The 21,626-nt window shown below is 37.3% G+C and overlaps 2 protein-coding genes across 4 annotated transcripts in view; one reads left to right on the top strand and one right to left on the bottom strand.

Moving 5' to 3' along the window:
• The window catches only part of ARHGEF25 (Rho guanine nucleotide exchange factor 25), a 177,490-nt gene extending 170,564 nt beyond the window's left edge, over positions 1 to 6,926 (top strand). For all 3 annotated transcript variants that reach the window (XM_072407295.1, XM_072407305.1, XM_072407314.1), the window contains one exon: positions 50 to 6,926. In XM_072407295.1, coding sequence (XP_072263396.1) covers positions 50 to 154 — 105 coding nt within the window. In that variant the 3' untranslated portion in view covers positions 155 to 6,926. The remainder of the gene's footprint in view (positions 1 to 49) is intronic.
• Positions 6,927 to 18,710: 11,784 nt separating this feature from the next.
• On the bottom strand, positions 18,711 to 19,698 carry LOC140343426 (transcription factor Sp5-like). The gene has a single exon (XM_072430489.1). It carries the CDS (start codon positions 19,560 to 19,562, stop codon positions 18,711 to 18,713), a length of 852 nt encoding a protein of 283 aa, XP_072286590.1. The 5' UTR covers positions 19,563 to 19,698.
• Between the last annotated feature and the right edge of the window lie 1,928 nt (positions 19,699 to 21,626).

The raw sequence follows: 21,626 nt of genomic DNA, 5'->3' as shown, positions 1-21,626 counted from the left end.
GTTGAATGTATGGTTAAGGTAAGCCTTTTTCTTTGTCTCTATTTACCAGAAACTGAGCACATTGGGCCGAGAACTCCCTGGCTATTCCTCCACCCCTGATGAAATGGGTGTACCTGTCCCCCGGTTGGCCAAACTGGATGAGGATGAACTTTGAACTTTGGCCAAGTGTACAGGGTTGAATTATTTAAATAGTCCTGAGTTTTCAGGTTGCAGCTGTTGTCTGAAACCGACTGACAGAAGGCTTCTGTGCTTGGAAAAGGATAACCTTGAGCGAAAGGGAACTTAATGCCTTTTTCCATACCCAACACAGTCCGCACTTCTGCAGTGTGATGCCTGCTCTATGAGAAGCAATGTTTATATGAGGACTTCCAACTCCTGAACTGCTTGGGAGACTTTATGGTGTTCACTCTTTGTCCACTATGTGTAACTAAAGACTTTTTTGTTTTAAACCTGACCTGAGAGAGACTGAAGGAAACAAGTGGAAAAAATGTGCCATGCCTTGGTAAATGATAAAAATGAAGAATTATATTTTCCAAACCTTAGACAATCATAATTATTTCACCCATCCACAACTTCTGTAAAGAACCATCATCACTTTCCAGCTACTTACTTGACAATCATGAAGCTCAGTAAAATGGGGAGAATTGTGACTGCCAAATGTTAAGGTCTCTGTAGACAGATGTATGCAGGAACTTCCTAAAATTGATCAAGATGAGGGTTCATTTGTGAATTGATCTAGGTGTGTACCTTGTCCTTTGTTAATGGAAGGCACAATGATGTGGTAATGGATGATAAACCCTAATGCAAAATCTATAGAGGGCTCTTTTGTTCTTACCAAAGCTACATCTGATAGGAATATGTTAAGAAGCACAATATTTGTATCATTTTATTGACATGGTATCAGCCACTCATACAGTTCATAGAATTTTCACTGTCATGGACCTATGCGTTATATTTGTCTAGGAGTCATGTTTTGCATCAGGGAACAAGTAATTTGCTTTGTAAAAATTATCCTTTATTGACAATCTTAATACATGTATCATCCGAAATATCAGTAGTAAAAACTGCTTTTAAAGCATTTTGGCAATGTTCCACATCTGCATATAAATTTATTTTTTACTGTATGTTTTTAACAAATGAACATCACAGTGGAATCATTACACAGTCAGAGAGGTGCACTGGTTCCCAAGCAGGCTGCGACATATAGCAGTTACATAGGTCACTACAGATGTAGTTATACCATATGCCATGTGACACTGATACTAGGCAGAAAAGGGCCAACTGTTAAATTGCATTTTTGCAGTGATTAGATTCTAGCTATAATGTAATATAAAGCAGCTTAGAAAGTATCTGATTGTCTCTATTGACAACCTTTCTTTTTCCCTATGGCCTTTTTCTTACATGTATGAGGATCTTGCAACTTACTCACAATACTCAGTCAACCATTGCAGTCTTTGTATGGTTTATTCAACTGAACATTACTTTTTACATTGTATCCCCACCTGCCACTACAATACATCTATGACTCATGCAACATGTGTATACAAACACATCACTGAACTCCTTCAATGGTTTGTGTCACAAAATGTGGTTTTTATATAAAATGAGGTTCTTATTCCCTTGGCAATTATTGAGATGCTGGCAAGGCTCTACACAGGTTTTGTAATGGTTTCAGGTTCCCAGCATGCAGTACCCGCCATTCCTTCATCCCCTGCATTACAGAGGGATCATTCTGTATACACTACACATGTATTGCATCAGATACAGTCCTAAGTAATATGTTTACTACACATTTCTTATGTAATGTTGGCAATGTTTTCTAGATGTTTGTATAAATCCTGTATATGGATATATCAGTTTATATTATGCCCAGGAATTGTATATGAAAGTTGTTAGGTAAATGATCATTCAGGATAGTCAGTGTTAGTACTTATAGCCATAGCCAATTGTTACAAAAAAACTATACATTTTCCTATCCCAAAGATATCACAGCTGCCCACTTTTAACCAGGGCTCCCATCTAGTAGGAATGCCAAAAGAAGAAATGCAGTTTACGTATATCTAGGCAAAAAAATGAAATAAAGTAAATATTTAGTATAAGAAATCTAGTAACTGCTACCAAAGACACGGTCATCCAAAGATTACAGGATGCCTATCAACATTCACAATAAACAAAATGTGCAAAGGCTGTTTTTATTTTGAAAAAATATAGCCAGAAGTATAGGGATGGAATGGCCTCCATTATTGCTTCCCATTAGGTGACAGTTCAGTAGGTTCTCTCCTTGACGTAATACAGTATGGAGGTCCCATGATGAGGGCTGTCAAGCTGCATCCCCCAGATTTCAAGGGTATGAAAATTAGTGAAAAGTAACAAGTACCAAGATTTCAACAAGGTTTAATTAGAAAAAAAGGTAGCCTTGCATATGGAACCTAAAACTTGGGCTTCACTAATATTTTTTTATTGTTCCCCTATTTATAACTAGGTCCATATTTTGTGCATTTTTTTTTTTTTTTTGATTAACAAACAATTCCATCTGCTAATATCAGCTGATACCTGCTTTCTGAATGCATACACAGCAGACTGAGACACTGACACTGATTGTTTTGTAACCTAATGGAAGATTTATAGGTCACAACCAATTGGCCCTCTCAATTTTTTCAGTCTCAAGGCCTGCAGCATTACAACTCTTTTGCACTTCTGGTCATCGTGAACCAGGTATTGCACTAGCTCATCTATTCAGATAGATTTCTGGTCTGTGAGCACTTACAAAACTGAAAAAAATGTATATACTCTGCTTGCAAAGTTGGTATGAGTAACAATGGGAGAATTATACAAAAATGTTTAAGATTATAGGGTTAGTAGAGCATTTATGCTCCTATAACAAGGGGTCTTTGTAATTTAATTATTTATTGAAGTCATTTATGTCACACACAGTGCCACAATTACTTCAACTTTACCGGGTGATATTGATGTTTCCTCTTTAATATAAAAGCCATAGTCTTGATTTTTAATAAGTGCAATATGTTGAGGCCTATCCTGTTTGAAATATTATTCAAATAATTTATTCATTGTAACCCCATAAGCCATAATTGTAAACAGCGTTATACCAAATAGCATAAAATATGCAAAGTGATTGTGGATAGCATTGGCACTATATATAGATAAAGTTGCACAGATCTTTATAAAACACACAGAAAATCTTCCCTCCTATATTTTAGGACTTTCCAAAAGGACAGGGCATTCCAAGACTTGATTGAAATGGATGATTTTTAGAAACTTTGGGTGAGATGGTATATCAGGCTGAAGCTTAGGGTAAACCTATTGGAAACTTGAACAATATCAATTAAGCATTTGAGGAAAACTTATGTACCCATAGGCAGCCAATATTATGGCATGCTAAAACAATCTGTTCATTAAGTGATATTGCCAGTTATATTGAAATAAACTAGCAGCTGAAAGCCAGCTTTCCTGCAAAGGTCACACTTGGCCATCCATTTCATTAGGCAACTGAAAAAGATATGATATGCATGTATCTCTCGCTATATTGATCTTTGATTCAGCTAGTATTTGTGAAGTAGTTCCACTGAAGGTATTCCCATTACAAGTTTGCTTTAAAATTTGTGACTGGTTTGCCTGAAAGGTTTTCAGATTTGAAAGATATTTAATTTAAACAATGTGCAGTTTCAAATAGTGTTTATACGAAAATGTTAATAAAAACACAGTGTTGCTGGGACAGATAAACAGTAAAAGAGGGTTAAAAATCTTAATTTTCCTAAAATATCTGCTGATCCAGGCCCTACATTGTGCTAGCCATATACCTAAAGGAATAAGTATTTAGTTAGATGACCCATGCTGAAGGGGAAGATCGACAAACCTCAACACTTATGGTTATTCATTATTTATTCACTGCAGGCTTACCAAAGAAATGTCCTTTTCTAAAAATAAATCTTTCCCTATATAGGCAGACCATGCCTTCCAACACAAAATCTTTTGATGCAAATGGCTCAATTTGCAACATACTTGGTTCCCGCAGTGAACTGACAAATGTATGCCGTGGGAACCATGAAGGCGGTCACATGGCAGCAAATGCATGTAAAAAAGGTGTCTTCCACTGCTTAGTATCCAGATATATATCTAGGGAGCTTCAACACAATCTTAGGAATTTTCTTCATGAATTAATCAGTTAGTTTTAGGTACAGATCAACAGTCCCTATTTTTGAGGCTGTTGTAGATCTGTAGTATAGGCAATAATGGTGGCTCCTTTCTGTTTTCTTATGCCACTCAAGGTTTGTCCAAGCCGCAATAGAAAATGACTTACAATAAACAGATGCTGCACACCATACTAGTAGTACAGCTGTGAACACTTGTCAAAATGGCTACTCACCTCCTACTAAGCCTTTGACGTGTTTTACTACCTCTGTTTAGAGGGAGAAATTTGTATATATATATACTTTCATTTTGATGATTAAAGTCATTTATCAAGGGATGAGCGAGGTGTTGGGCCTCATTTTGTTGCATAAGAATTCTTAGCAAGCATCCTGACTGCTGTCCAGATAATTTACTTTAATTCAGCAGTCACCAAATATGATCTCACATCTAATATTCAGAGCAACATGCACAGATACATTATATATGCAGAGTTCAATGACTTATAAGAAATGCAATGTTATTCTGATTTGCAAAAAGTGGAAGATACTTCCAATGAAAATTAGAAAATGAAAAGTTTGATTCTAATTGTTGGCATGGATATCACAGGCAGCTTGTAATAAAAATGAAACTAATGGCCACATAGGATTATTGGGACTTTCCTTCCCTTTTAAAGCTTCTGTATAGGCTTTAGAAAGAGCATTGACAGGGCAGGTTAGAAAATGAATGATTGTCCATGCTTACACTGGGCAACAGTTCTTTTTTGCTCCATTTTGAATAGATAAACCCAATGGGGCTCATGTGCTAGATGGTTTCATGTCTTCAAGAGTCAAACCAGCATTTTTTGGACACCAGAGTTACAATAACTTCTGTATCTCTGGGTACTCAGTTGGTGAGATTTCTTAAGTTCTTGGATCTGTTCACCTGATTTGGTCATTACAAATACTGATTGTGAAAATGTCCCAATAGATCTTCTTTGTGGGCCAAGTTGGTTCAATCTCCCCACTATAGTCTTCAAATGTTTTATCATGACAGTAACAACTCAATGCCCGAATGAAGAGCTATGTATTGACCATGGCAGTCAATTCGATTTTCACTTTTATGTAATAACCTGCATGAAAAAATAAGAACTTGATTTAACAGTGCAGACATTTTTTGAGCATCTGTACAAATGAAGGAGAGTTAAAACAAGTTATAAGCTAAATCTTCTCACAAATTATCTGTATTTACCAGGGATGTTAGCTACAGAATCACATTTTCCATTACATTATTAGGTATTAAGTATCTATTTAATATACAAAATATTAAAATAAACACAGCACACACAATTTCCCCATTGAGAGAACAATTCTTTTCAAAGCAAATACCTTCACAATCCAGGAAGGCTTTTAATGTCCCTATATTGGCCCTATCTTTAGAACTTTTCATGACATGGTAATGAAATTTGTATTGCATGGGGTTCGTTAAGTGCCTCATGTCAGCTGTTAAATAAATGATGAAAATGCTTTTCTCAGAATTTATTTTCTGTTTTCTATGTAAGAAGAAAGCAAGTAAGTACGAAGTGTTTATGAATTCTTTATGGATGCAAGATGGGTGTTTTATGTTCCCCAATGAATTCTGTGAATCGCAAAGCACCAAGAGAAAATGCTATGAGAGTGTCCAAAACTAAAGTGGGTCACATATACAAAACTGATTTTTCTCTACTATACAAACTCACGCGGTCTGTGCCTGTACAGCTGTGCTGGAGAATGTAGTGATAGCATTCGTTAGTAGAGCATTCTCCCATCTAGTTCCGCAATATTAAACGATGAACCTTTAATACATTTTAGATTACCAATTGGTTATCCTTAGGTTAAAAACAACAAAAATAATCCTTAATTGTCCTTAATATTGGAAGCTTGTTGCTTTAATTGATTGATCCTCTTAAGATATTTTAGCCTTCCTTTATTTAAAGTAAACTCCAGGTTTGCTTTACGTAGATTCATTGTGCTAGTGGTAACAAGCTTAGCACGCAGTTACTAACAAAATAACAATCAAAATGATTTCTTCCCATGTTTTTCTTGGGTTTTCCCATTTACCTCCCAATGACCGTTCCTATTAACTTGCCTTTTAAGTATAATTTATTATCAAAACAACCTTATAAGGCTTGATATAAGGCAATCTTTATCCACCAGGCACCTTCAAGGCAATAGAATACCTAGTTTTTGTACATTACCAATATTGGTAAAATATCCTCAGAATATGCATCAGCATTGAAAAAAGAAAATGGGATAGCTGTGGGGTATTAGACCTAATTCATGGTTATTTACTCATTAGATTTTTCCTGCTCTGCCTTTTGGCCATAAGTGGACCTCATTCCAAAAGATATGTTGCGAGTTGTATACACTTATATTTTGACATAAAATGAAGTGACTTGTGGTGTCAAGACACATCCACCACTCTGTTATCTCAAAATAAATGGGTGCCACGGGGTGTTTGTCTATTTAAAACACAGAGGTTTAGAAGGAAAATGTTTTTTTTACTTGGACGTCCACAGAGTAGCACACATTGGGAGCCAATGAAGACTTTGTTGTTTCCTTCTACTACTTGTCTCTGTTCTATCGTTCTGGAGACAAGTCATTGTATAATACTCTTGTATATGCATGTTTTATGGAATACTGTCTGATCTCAGCACTATGTTGTACAATATAAAATGAAAGCTGTGTGTGGGGAGGGCAGCAGGGATTGAGGGGTAGATTATGAGATGTTTTGTTTACTAATAAAGCTTTTGGTATATCAAGGTTGGACTTTCAATTTATTTTCTTTATTGTTTCCATTTTTTCCTGATGTACACCATATCTAGGTTAATATTTTTGTCAAAATTAAGGTACAGTACTAAATAAATTAAAATTTAAAACTGTTTAGGCTATGGTTAAAAAAAGTTCTTTTTATACATAAACCTAATTTTGCTGTGAAGAAACCTCCAAACACGTTTTTAATATTAAGCTGAAGATTGTAATGATACCGGCTACCTGCTGTGCATCACTAATTTTCCTTCTGGTATTTAATTCTACATTTGGATGCCCTGCTAGATCAATTATACCACTGTAGTTGCTTCAAAATGACCCTGAGCCAGCCTGTCCCCCCAGTTTATAAACTTGTTTATTGTTTGTTGCCATGCTGCTCCAACGTGAGATTATATTCCCACAGTTGTCCTAGTTGAACTCTTTTCCCTTACTTCCATTTTTAATGGAACATTGTTGGTTTCCCTTCACTTTCCATGAGATTCAGTTAAAATGCACTAATATGGAGGATGATCTTCCTTAGAAGATGTTAGTTGTCTGGCTGTCTTTGCTTACTTTAACACACTGACCTAAAACAAGCAGATCAGACACTAAAAGTAAAGTGAGAATTTCTGATTTTAACAATAAATAAAAAAGGAAAGGACACTACCAAGTTAACTTCTTTCCAGATATCTGCTTGTAAAGTCTGCTCATGGTGTCAGGTGCATTTATGCATGGCAATAAGCAGCATGGCTTCTCTAAAACCTCATATTCTAACATATGGCCCCCTAGTCCTCCACACCACAAAATTAACCCTACAACTTTAGCCAATTCCTTTTAAGCCCACTCTGTTCACTTTATTGTCTTCCCACTTTGCTCACTTCTTCCTACCCCACTATGTTGATTCCATCATTCACCCTTTGTCTGCTCCTTCCTGCATCTGCCCATTCCGTCCCCTGTAGTCTAATATAAGCAACTGATGTCAAAAGTACACCTGTAACGAGAGTTTGTGTTCTGAAGCAATCTTTTAGTAAGTTAAAAAGACAGAAATGGCAGATTTCCTGTATATTCCATACTTGTTTCATGTAAGTGATTTAGAAGTTGACAGCCAAGCATTAGGCATTTTCACTTTAATTTTATTGTAAATGCTAACATATGGCCACTGCAGTGTTTCTTATCTTCTTGTTTCACGTTTGTACCCCAGATCATGCATGCCATCATCTAGCACTTATTCCTGCCCGGACTCTCACAGTAAGTGACAGGAGGTGGCATCTCTTTCTTAATGCTCTGATTCCCCTTCTACTACGTCTTTATCTGCTTCAGTTCTCAGTCAAAAGCTCCTAGACATAATCAATAAGCTGTTCATCAGACTGCTGTTCCAGAAAGTCTGTGGGATTTGCCATGGAAGGAATCAAAGAGAGCCTATTCATGGCTTACCACAAATTGGCTGCTCTGTGCCTGGAAAGAACAGGAGGAGGTAGTATGAGCTGACCCGGGCTGGCTCATCATCTCTGCTACATCAACAGTGTGTGGTTGTAACTTGTTGGGATAAACAACACCACTTTTTAAAAATGGCAAGCATGCCACCAAGAGCACTGAAGTCCTTTATTATTATCTTGTATTTATATAGCGCAAACATATTGCACAGCACCATACAAAGTCCATAGTCACTATGTCACTAACTGTCCCTCTAAGGAACCCACCATCTAATGTCCCCACTATAGTTACATGCCAATAATACAGTCATTTGACACCTGAGAGGAAATCGGAGTGCTCAGGGGCAATCCACGCAGACATGGGGAGAACATACACACTCCTTTAGGTATTGGTTTAAAATTATGGGGCACATATCAAATCATGGGTAGTACCAACCTTTCACTAGTTGAAGCAAAGTTTACAAGAGAAAATAATTTGTTGGTACAGGGTTCCATGTAGAGAATCCATGGTAAAAAGCAATTGTTTTGCACTACCAGAGGGTAGAAGGGGTGAATTACCCAACTCAAAGGCTCAGATAACTTGTGCCACAGCCATATGCTTGTTTAGGTGTGTGACTATAACTACTGAATGAAAAGACCAGCTTTACATTCAGGAAATTAGCATGCTTATATTAATAATAATCAGTATTTTTATAGCACCAGCATATTACCCAGCAATGTACATTCAATAGGGATGAGCTCAGAAATGGCAGCTTTCAAAATCAAAAAGTCCACATTTAAAACAATTCCTAAAATCACTTGGCCTGCTGCTTACCTTTTACGAGTAGGTGTCGCTAAAAAGTGCCATTCATTCTTCAGTTAATAATAACAATAGCAATTTAAATGTCAAGAAAATAATTTAGCTAATGAAATATTGTATTAGTATTTGTTATGGCTAAAGAAAGATATCAGGGTTAGGTGATAAAATCGTGTTAGTAAGTCTTATATACCTTGGCTGCCATTGCTGAAGTCCTCAGAAGTTGGAGTGAAATCAGAAGTCTTTATCCAAACACTTGCTGTTGGTTAGTATTTCATAGAAGTAAGAGCGTGGGTATGGCAGCCAGTCTCCTGGTATTTTCAGAATGAGAAGGGTAACTGAGCTCCATATTTTCTCTGGAAATATTTACTTTTAACATCAGAAAGACCTCAGCCTTGGATAAGAAGCAGGTTAAACAGACTTGTCATTGAACTGAAAATTAGCTCAGCATTTCATACTGATGCTAAACTGGTCCCTTGACACAAGTCCAAAGCCGACTTACGGTTATTGGTGTAACTACCACGCCAACAACCCCCACATCTGCAGATTGGCCCAGAGACCGCTCAAGTGCTACCATGTTCCTACAAGCTTAGATAGTGTGGTCTCCTGGGCCCTGTTTCCAGTCGCAGCTCGGGAGGCAGAGACAAAAACGGAGCACTATGTTTCAATAGTAGCCAGCTTCGAGGGGTCAATGGAAAATGCAGTGTGGCCGTACTGGGGAGTGGTTGATGGGGGCCAGAAGATATGAGATAAATGTCCCCTCGCTCAGAACTAGTGGGTATGTTGGGTTGGTGGCCCTGATAGGAGATACTTGTACAATCAGACATTTATCAGTGTGTAACCTGCAGTCAGTGACACTTGCCAGGCTTATGATTGCCTGCTCTCTACCTATAATCGCCATATCTGGCAGGTGCAATTCCTCCACCACCTACTTGTTCATATCATTTGAACAAACCATAAGAACAACAAAGTAACCTGATATTAGAAGATGTAAAAAAGTGATAATATTAATAAAGAATACAATTTGGGAACACCCAACTTTCAACATGCCCACCAATCAGAGAAGCACCATTTGCTACTTTGCTTGGTACACTCTGCTTGGTAAACTTTCTTTAGCCCAACCAAAACCATTTCTACTATGGAAGGGCCTTTTGGTTGTGCTAATCCCTATACCCAAAGCTACCAATTCTCCCTTTATTTTCCCAATCCTACATTGCTACCTTGGCTTGTAAAACAGAAAGCTTTTAAGCAAAAAATGTCAGTCCCTTTGGAGGAAGAAAATCTGCACAGTGACCCAGAGGCAGCAGAGAAGATCAGTGACTCACGGCTAATTTAATACCAATTTCATAATGCTTGTACGGTTCTCCCAGGAGTGCACTAAGCAATCATAGCTATCTTATTCAATGCCAATTCTATTAACAGTTTTAATTGTAGGCAATTTCCTACTGTTTTAGCTAAAAGAATATTAGAAGGAAGAATATTGTATTATTGGATACTTATTGAAAGTAAACCTGACTTGGCTTGTTAGCGTATTTAATATTATTAGTGCAAATAAAACTTGCAGGATAACCATAACTGCTCTATGGGAATTACATACTCTTCTTGGGTTACCCATGCTAGTAATTGTATTTTAGGACAATTGGTTTAAATAAGAATGTATGCTAACATATAATCATTTTTTGATGTACATACAGAATAATATTGTCAACTTTTCCTGTACAGACTCTGCTGCCCTCTTGTGCTCATACTTTTCTATGTAATATTGTCTTCAAAATATGTTACAATATATGTTCAATATATGTTACAAAATATGTTAACATTTTTATTATGTCACATGCTAAGGTATATAAATATTAGAGGAATTATATGTAAATAAAAAATCTAAAATAAATCATAGTCAAAAAATACATGTGTTTAGAAATTCATAAAAATGCGTACTAGAAGTTGAATGTAGACCACTTAATGTGTTGATGTGCAAAAATTGATAGGCGTTCAAAATAAAACTTGATATTTAAAGTGTCCAAAGTGGAGTACACAAGAAGTAAGCAAAGCACCTCTCCCAAAATGGGTGAACGTATCCCTGCATAATCTGGGATGGGACACCACAATATCAACTTTTATATAGTGTGTGATGTCATATATTACCCAACATGATGACATTACCTATCATTCTGGACTATAGTCCGAGTTATTGCCTCTCCTTCAATCACAGAGTATTTCTTGCATGGCTACAGTTTATCAACGAAGAATAAAATGCAAATCCCCTTTACAACAGATTTTCCCACTTCACATCAGAGTCTTCAGCTTCATAACAGGGTCCCACTTTATGGCCCACTTCACATTGCACTCCCAACTTCACATCAAGAGCCCCTCTTTACATCAGAGTATTATTTTTTTAAGGAACTTACATTAGAGTGCCACCTTTACATCAGGATCCCCCCTTAAATCAGAATCCCAGGAAAAGGAATCCAATGGTGGAACTTCTTTGCTGGCTATGTGTACATGTGTCCCTACTGGCCATGCAGACCCTCCTGGGTAAGGGGCTCAGTCTCAATGACAAGCTCAGTGACCCCCTGTTCCCACTCTATTATGTGGGGTTTAACCCTTCCTCATTCTACAAAAAAAATGTGGCTATACACATATTGAAATTATATGGCTTTGGCTATGATAATGTTGAGGTCATAGTTCAGCGTGTGTGTGGTTAGAGTTAATTTATGGTCAGACTAAATGTGTGGTTACAGTAATTGTGTGGTCACAGTGTATTTGTGATTTTGGTATTTGTGAGGTTAGAGTAAATGTGTGGTTACAGTAAGTGAAGTGGTCACACGGTGATGATAAAGTCACAATTAGGTAATGGGAAGCAATTCAATATTGTCCTTTTCTTTCTACCAAACAGAGAGCGGAGATAAACAATAGAGATATCACCCTGCTTTGTGTTTTATCTGATTGTAATTGTATTTGTGATGATTATCTTTTCTTATGATACTTTTTAGGCTATGTTCAGACTGGCAGAAGGAATGAGTTTCCATATGTCTCCTGATTGCTGGCACCTGGGCAGTCATATGGTTGCCCCCACCTCTGTATAAGTTAAGGACCACCACTAAAACATTTTACAGTGGAAAGTACTCACCCCATTCATTCTTTATGGGTGGTTGTGGTGAAATCCCGAGGGCACAGTTCAGGGGTGAAAGAAAGTGGTAACCAGACTGCAACCTCACCGCCAGTCTGAACATTCTCAACACAGCAATGTAATAAATATGCCGATGTATCTGTGTATTTGTGCAAGTAGCCAAGTATCACTACAGGGGAGAAAACTCCTGGCTGGAATATGATATACAGTGGACTTCTGACTATCCGGCTGGCAACTATCCGGCCTCTGTACTATCCGGCCTAGTTAAAAAATTAATAGATAAAAAATTCTCCATAATAAAATACCGGGGCATTGCAGGCTGCGATCTTCATGCATGGTGCTAGTTCAGACGTCCCTGCTGCCTGCCTCTTCACTTCTCCGGGGTCGGATGTCTGCGGGTGCGGAGTGCCGGCTTGTATGTGGAGGTGAGTACTGTACTGTATTATTAGAACTATGCGGCTTTTTTTGTTTTCCGGCCTACCATTCTGCCACGTTAGGCCGGATAGTCCAGAGTGTACTGTATGTATGTATGTATATATATAAATTGAATTTAACATTAGTAAAATTGAAAGCCTTTTCATTACTCCATATGAACCGGTTAGGTAAACCTTGCTTGATTGAAAAGGTTTTCTTTTCTTTATTTAAAAGTTGTGAGGTTGTGTGGGGTGCATATGATAGTTTAGTAATTAGTATTCTGCTGCAGGCTGAATTTTAACATTATGGGTTACCAAAAGCGACCAGTTTAAAGTTTCATGCTGCAGCCACATGCAAATCTAGTTACCTGCAGTATAGTTGTTGCTCTCAGGCACACAGAAGCAGTTTGCAATGCCTGAAAATACCGCTAGTATAATCTTAGCCTTATTCTTATGTGCTCCACCAAATACAAATATTAGAAAACTACATCCTGTACACTGGTTACCTTGACTTGCATACTATTGTACTGTAACATGTTTAGTTTGCATATGAAACAATTTAAATAGTTGTGTATTGACATATTACCATAAAGTAATACTATTGTTTTTCTTTATTTAATTTTTTTCTCTGTATTGTTTTGTTTGTTTGTTTTTACTTGTTTGCTTTTGTTACTACTTGTATGGCTGTGTTTTAGGTTTTTTACTGGCCATTGACCACAGTAATCAACATAGTTATGTTACTATTTTGCAAATAACTATGGACAAGATCAGTAACATACAACAGTGTTGGGAAGAGTACTGGAAAGGTACTGTATGTTATATTCATTAAAAACTGGGGATCGAATACTTTGATAACCACTAATACCACCAATAATCCAGGTATTTATAAAAGATATTTAAATATATATATTTTCTAACTATTCTGTGCATGCATCTGTAGTGGAGAAACTGCCTTTCAAGTTCAATCTGAATATGGAGATTGATCACAACAAACAAAGCTGAGAATGCAGGCTGGTTAATAAATGGACAACCTAAATGGTTTCACAGAAGGATGAGACCAAAGAGATAGGGATGAGCCTTGTGGGGGATCTTTGACATCAAATGTGCCCAAGCACTGTTGCTTCCTGTGCTGTATTGTTCTTCTTTTGTTTGTCTATTTGCTCCTTTTCTACACTTCAAACTGTGAAGCACCATGTTACTGATAAAAGTTAACTCCTCTGGAGCTATTACAAGAGCAGACAAATGCTCACCAGGCTTTTTCACCAGCAAAGAGTTTTCAAAGCACAGTATCACTCCTTTATGGAACATAAGTCCCTCTTCTAACGTGCCATGACCTTGTGGTAACCTGATAATCCCATGTATGTAAAGCTGGGATAAAGTTTAGATTCCATTTTTATGCAATTGACATAAACCCACAGTGTTTGTAGTCTTTATTACAAAAGCGAAAAGATCTGAGTGACCTATAAAACACCCCAAGGTCTTATGTTAATACTCTTTTAGGAAACACGCCTTTATTCCTATGACAGGTCCCTAAATTACAGGACCAGAGCTGAGTTGGGTCAGCCAGTTTAATTTTTTCTAGCCCTGATGAGATACATAAGATATAATCTTATGGCATTCGGTATTCTCTGTTTCGGACTTGCGGTTGACAGTAATATTTTACCGTAGGCTCAGCTGCGTTGGGAAGCAGTTTGTACATGCAACTGCAGTTTATCGTGATGCGTTTTTCTGAAAGTCACTTTTGGCTGCATGGTTGCTTTTCCTCGGCACCCCAACTATGGTGAAATGACTGCTATATGCTGTTGTCAAATTTTGTGGTTGACAGAATTGAATTAATTGAAGAGGGGTGACTGGAAGCAGCTAATAACAGTTTTAATGTAAGCTACCTGCAGACTTGGTCATTGGTCAGAATTTTGGCACAATCCAACCCTCCCCCAATTTTTTTCAATATGAAAGATGTTTAAAGAAGCATGTGTTAGGTGAAGGTATATGTTTAGAGATTGGGGTGACAGTGCATATGTGTGTGAATGAGGCAGGAACTGTTTAGACCCCCAGGCTTGTCTATCTTAGATAAAAAAAACACCATAGAAAAGGCTCAGATTGTCTACAAGACACTGGTAACTTCCCAGCCCTGATGAATTTGATAAGAATGCTATTTATTAACATATCGTATAAAGCTATATCCTACATGTCGTATAAAGCTATATCCTTTCTGGGATACCATAGCATTAGGCCTTAAGCTGCGTACACACTTGCAACTTTTGTGAAAGATCGTGAAAGATCCTTTCCAACGACAAGGGGCTGCAAGATGCATGAACGATGCTGTACATACAGCACCGTTCATGCTCTATGGAGAGGGGAGGGGGGAGAGCGACGGAGCGGCACCCTGCTGCGCGCTCTCCCCTTCCCTTTCATTAGGATCGGCTGTCGTCCATCGTCCGTGGATCCGGCAGGTCGGTCGTCCGGACGATGGACGACACCGACTGTACACACAGCAGATTTTTGCCCGATAATTGGCCGATGCCGATTATCGGGCGATAAAAATCTGCCGTGTGTACGTAGCTTTAGATTATTGAACCACACATTCGTAGTATATGAATCATCAAATGGTCATATTTTTACCTGGTCGTTCAGACAGTAACACATTTTATTGTGCTTTCTTCTCTTGGGTGACAATCTTCAATGACTGTACTGTATTTAGAGAGGAACACCCTACAAACACTGCGTCTCATACCCAATTCACAAAGACAATCTGTAGTTCACACAAGATAGTAGAGAAAGCTAAATTATTAGAATCATGGCCTCTACATTTAATAAAATATGGCCTCTAATTGTAACAATATATAAAGATTTTTTTTATTGCGGTTACTCAAGTAGTTTATTTTTACATACTTTATAGTCTATTACTTTATATTTTAGGAATTTATAACTTGTATTGTATTAGGGGCAGTACGGTGGCTCAGAGGTAGCACTCTGACTTTTGCAGCTCTAGGTCCCAGGTTCCAATCTCGGCCAAGATTCCATCTGCATGGAGTTTGCAGGTTCTTCCCTGTGTCTGCCTGGGTTTCCTCTGGTTACTCCTGTTTTCTTCCACATTCCCCCCCAAAAAACATGCAGTTACGTTAATTGGCTTCCCCCCATAAGTTGACCTTAAACTGTATTAACGACATATGACATTAGATTGTAAGCTCCTTTGAGGGACAGCTAGTGATATGACTAGGGACTGTGCAATATGTTGGCGCTATGGCGCTAAATACTGTGTAATAATATTCATGTTTGACCTAGCTGGGATTTTTTCCTATAAATTTCTTTGGTTTTCTAGAATATGGAGTCATAATTCACTGATCTGTGCTTGATGGCATGCTAACGATAAGAGATGGGCACCATTTGACAAATTATCTTCTGGCAGTAGCAGTGCTTCCTAAAAGATAATGTGTAGGATCACCAAAGTGAATGTGAACTATGTAAGATGGTTTGTGTGTTATCAGGAATCTTGAGAAGGATAACCTAGTCTTATTGCAACCTTTATCCATCCATGAACTGTATATCCAATATGCTGTGGTGAGAACCTGATAATCAAATAAAACCTATTGATGGGGCATGAATATTTTGTTTGCTAAAAGTGTATAAAAAGTTATTAGCGTATGCATAAACTGTCCACTTTATTCCCCGTGGTTAACATTGATGTTTGATATTCTTCAGCCATGCATTTTTGCTGACAATCCAGGGTCTCCTTTGAACATTTTAACAGCTGTAAAGACCTTGCCCCAAGCATTGGGATAAATGTATGCCAAGGGCACCAGTGGAAAGCCTAGCCTCGAGGGGAACCTGGGATAAATACTATTTTCTAGTTTAAGGGTCACTAATCCCCAACAATAAAAGCTCTGTGTCTGTGCTGAATGTTATCAGTTACAATGTCCGTAACTATCTCTGAGGACCACATAACTTCTCTATGTTATAGAGAAGAGTCATTTGTAATACAGTCCTAAGGTACAATGCTGGATCTTAGCAGGTACAGTACAATATGTGGGCATTGTTACCCTAGGAAAATAAGTTTTTAAGGTCCATACAGACATACAATACCTGTCTCTGGAAACAAACTTTAGTGATTTTTCCCAGTGCTGGAAAATTATTGAGCGCTGTACACACAGCGCTGTTCTGTTTTTTTTAGAGGAGAAAGGGGAGTCATCCCACAGTACCATCCCCAAATAAAAAAATAATAGTGGTCCTTAGCTGTTAGTCATTTACTGATCCAGCATGGCGGATTACTAAATGACATTGATGTACAGCTGCTAGATTTTTCACCTTGGCGGTGGCAGCAGATTGGGTGTTGTAGGAGGCATAACTTTTGTGTGGGTGTTGTAGGAGACAAAACTTATGTGTACCATGATGTAACTTTCTGAAAGTTGTATAGAGAATACAGGAGGACCTCTAGAAAATACAGTAATTACTATGACCTCCAATATTCTCTCCATCTACAGTGTCAGCCTAGAACAAATTGGTTGGGCTAATCTTTCCCAACCAGTATTCCATGGAATCATAGCTGTGGTTGAATGACCACTATTTGATAGTGACTAAATAGTTCCGGGGCAGGAGTAATAATTTTAGCTTTATGCCTGGCATTGGAGACAATCTCAACCAGCAGCAAAGGTTACTCATGACCTGAAACCTTGAAAAAAATTGAAAAAGCCTAGCTTAAACAATTCATACATACAAAACATACGGTGAGGCCAAGTTTACATTGTTGCATTCCTTAATGGCACCCCAATAAACTTTTACAATGAACTTGCATTGCATCCTATCACAACGAACAGTACCACACTATTAAGCAATATGGTGCACCGTGTTAAAAAAAAAAAAAAGTTAGAACATGCACCTTTTTGTGCATAAGACAAATCAAATGTAGGGGATACCTTAAAAGGGTTTGGGTTAGGAGGTACATGCTAACACACCACAACACTATAGACCCTGTCCTAAAACAGCTGAAAAAGTAAAGTTATTTTCTTCCTTCAAAAGCAAAAAGACAGCCAGGAAATGCTATACTTGAATTTAAAAATCAAACACAACAAAAAAAAAATATATTCTTGGATTATAGTAAATATACAAATTTATGGTTTGATCTGCAGATTAGGTATTTACATTTGCTTATTATCTAGCATGATGCTGTATGCTTTATAACATTTTATTCTACAACTTTAAATACATTCAAAGGATGAAATGTCAGTATACTGGAACATGCTGTAACCGTACATGATTTACTCCCAAAGTACCACAGTAACATTTGCCAAGAATGTAAGTACAAAGCAAAGCCTATATAAAGATATCAAAATACAACCAGAAAAGTAAAAGGGATTTGTCTTTATTTTCCCACCCACAAGTCAGCAACAATTTGTTTTACATACTGGCTATTTTAAACAAGTCCTTAAATATAAATGTGCCGGCACAAAAGTATTTTCATTTTAAAACATGGAGGTTCATTAGATCATTATTAAATGTGCTAAAAGTTGAAGAAGAAAAAAAATGTCAAAATTACAAAAACAAAACAAAACATTAAATACAATAGAAATCAAAATACAAAGTGCAGTAACATATCAACTCTTGTTTCATTAGTGATTAAAAAAAGAGTTGCTTTGGGATACTGCACTTTTGATCATCACATTTTTTTCACACTTCAGTATTAAATAGTCTTGATAATATTGCACAGTTTAACATCTATGTGCCAAAGGGTGATGGAAACACCTAACAATAGATTTAAAGCCAAGCAATTAGACTTTTGCCAAAGACCATATGTACACAAAAGGGGGATGGGGATCTTTTTTCTTCAGTGACACAACATTGGTATAAATAATAAAAGCAAATTAACTTATTTTTTCATGTATAAGTTGTCACTTAGGCACTGTCCACTTATTATTTAGGCCACTGTGGTCATGGTTTAAATGCATCACTTTTCATTGTCCTTTGTCCATATTATAGCAGATGAAAAAAACAAAAAAAAAAAAAAAAAACAAATTATTGAAAAAGTAATACCTAGATTAGGAATGGCTTTTTTTTAATATCATCAATCGATGGGCCTGCATATTTCCCCTTTTTATTTAGATGGGTTTTTGTATGTTTAGAAAGGTGGTCACTCCGCATAAATCGTTTTCCACATTCTTGGCACCCAAAACGTTTCTCGCCTGTATGAGTCCTTAGATGCCGCTGAAGCTCATCAGATCTGGTAAAGCTTTTGCCACAGAAGACCCAGTTACAAATAAAAGGTCTCTCTCCGGCATGCCAGCGCAAATGGGCTTTGAGGTGGGAGGTCTTTCCATAAACTTTTCCACAACCTGGAAGATGGCAGATGTGGAGTTTCTTTTTTCCTGGTTCTTCGTTGTTGTTTGGAGAAGCCTGGCAATTGGGGCACCTGCACCTCCTACATCGTCTAGTTGAGCTCAGCAAAGTTTTAGAGGAGCTCTGGAGAAGTGCTGCAAGCTGAGGCTGTGGTGTCACCATCAAGGAGTTTGTCAAATGGAAGGTGGGAAGGTTATTTGGGTTTGTTTGTTGCAAACTCCACCAAGTCTGTTCATCCATGGGTGCAGAGGGAATGTGTCTTTGGGACAGGGCTGTAGGGGTTTGCATAAAACCTGAAAAGTCTTGAGTCATAGAGTTTGAGTCTTGGAAATGGTACGTAGGGTTTGTTTGAACTTGAGGTGTTAAAATCTTAACAGGAGACATTTCAAATGAATAAACATTAGGGTCAGCTGGAGGAGTTAATGGCAGCTCATGAGATCCTACTGCCTGCATATGACCTGTATACTGAACTTTAGGGACTCCAAATGTCACAGCATGAGATCCCATTCCTGTACTTGTAGAAACATCATTGCTCCACAGAGGAAACATTGCGGACACTGCTCCAGCTGAGGTAGAGGGCGACTGTGAGTAATCCCAATAGTTCGATTTAGGCGCCACTACTGAGCGACAATTTGATGGGAGAAAGTTCAGTGATGTAAAGTTCCCTGTGTCTGGGGAAGAATTAGGAGTTCTATCCTAAAATACAAAAAAAAGATAAAGATGTAGAAATCCATTAAAAAAAATTTGCAGAAAACAAAAAAAAAACATACCTACAAATGCATTTAAGGCAAAAATCAATCTGTCATATAATTCCCAATCAGAAACCATAGGTATTGTTCGGACTGTTCTAAAAACAAGGTAAAATGGAAGTAGGCTGCTAAAAGTTACTGTATAACACTATTATATACCTGCTTACTGATTAAGCCCAATAAACTTCCTTGTTATAGCATCTCATGCCAAAGAAAGGCGATATTAATTAAATTGAAATGACGTATGTGATGAGATACCATGTGCGGCATAAATTAACACATAATATCATACGAATACAACAAATACCGGTACATACCTACATTTTACTTAAGACTTGCCAGGGTTGTTTTAAAACATATCCAAAAAACACGTTACAGACAACTGACAAAGGCTTGTATGAGCTAAAGCTGTGCACACATGTTACAATCTAACTGTACCATCTGTGTGCAATCTCCTTTAGATCTTCCAACAATTATGCAGTGGGTGGGCCAACCTTCTCAATTCAAAGCAATCCATTCAACTACCGTATCTCCAGTAATGTATGCCCTAAAGCCACAAAGCTGTTGTACAATCACCTTTAGATTTAACAATCAGGTTATAATATGGCACAACTTAAGAAGAAAAAAAAACACACAAGTTTAAAGTTACCTATATTGTTTAGGTGAGCATCAGAAATAAAGTTTATCTCTTGGGACTTTGTAATTGCTTTCAAGTTTTTTCTATACAAGGCACACCACTGCATGAGTACATGATACCTGGGAGGGCTAATGCAAGCAACTAAATTAGGAAACCTGTGAATAGCAGGTTCACCACTCACTAGATCTGGACATAGTGAAATGCAATCAGGGGAATGCTATAGCACTACAATGCCTTACAAAGTGAAAATACACCTGACTCCAGTCTGGAGTGTGATTACACACTTCTGATTTCACCAACACTATGTTTTTCTATGTATAAACCATAAAATGTTAAAGCAAGACTGCATAGATAATTCTGTTTATGGAGTTTGTAAGCAACACTATCTGAGCCTTCTAATAGCAGTAATCAATAAGTTGGCTGCAATTTTATTTGTCAGTCTGGAGGGGGTCAGCCAACTTCAAATCTTACAGATATAAACCTCAATAGTTAACATTTCCTGAAATGTTGCATTACAAAATGGTTTCTTTTTAAGCTTCTAGTAAAATCCCAGGATACATCTGATGCTGATTTTAAAATATTATGATCCATATACAAAGAAAGGTATTTAAAAATCAAATTATGTTAAAAATCTTTTAGGATTAAAAAGTGACACTTTTGTAGAAAGCAGTAAAAAAAAAAACTAAAGCAAATATAAAATAATTTATTGATGGTAAGAGCATTAGCCTCCTAAAGCGATTTATTGGAGCATATTCCTGATTCCTATAATAACATGCACTTACCAGTTGCTAGGTGGAAAAAAAAAACAATGATGCAGCGGAGTACTACTTTGTGTACTCTGCTATCTAACTAACTAACTGCTTCCTAGCTATCTAACTAACAACTATCTGCTTCCTAGCTAACTAACTAACTGCTCCCTGACTATCTGTTCCCTATCTGGGCAATCAGGTTTTTAATACATTTAATTAATTACAGGTGACACAGAAATGAGAGTGGAGATTGGGGAATTAAACATTACCCCTGCATTTACATTATAATGATAAATAAAAATTATCTACTGGTGCAATACTAAATCCAGCGTTTTATTTTATGTTTGTTATGTTGAGAAAATAGAGAATGCCATCAGATTGCCTACTTGATTTTCCCTAAAATTTTAAATACCACATTTAGAAATATATTTGGTGAATTAATATCATTTGCATCAGTTAATAAAGGGGAAACAAAAAA

This window comes from Pyxicephalus adspersus, chromosome 1 (assembly GCF_032062135.1).
Source record: "Pyxicephalus adspersus chromosome 1, UCB_Pads_2.0, whole genome shotgun sequence".
Classification (NCBI taxonomy): Eukaryota; Metazoa; Chordata; class Amphibia; order Anura; family Pyxicephalidae; genus Pyxicephalus; species Pyxicephalus adspersus.
The sequence above is the reverse complement of the archived record's forward strand: the minus strand, read 5'-3'. Positions and strand labels throughout refer to the sequence as shown.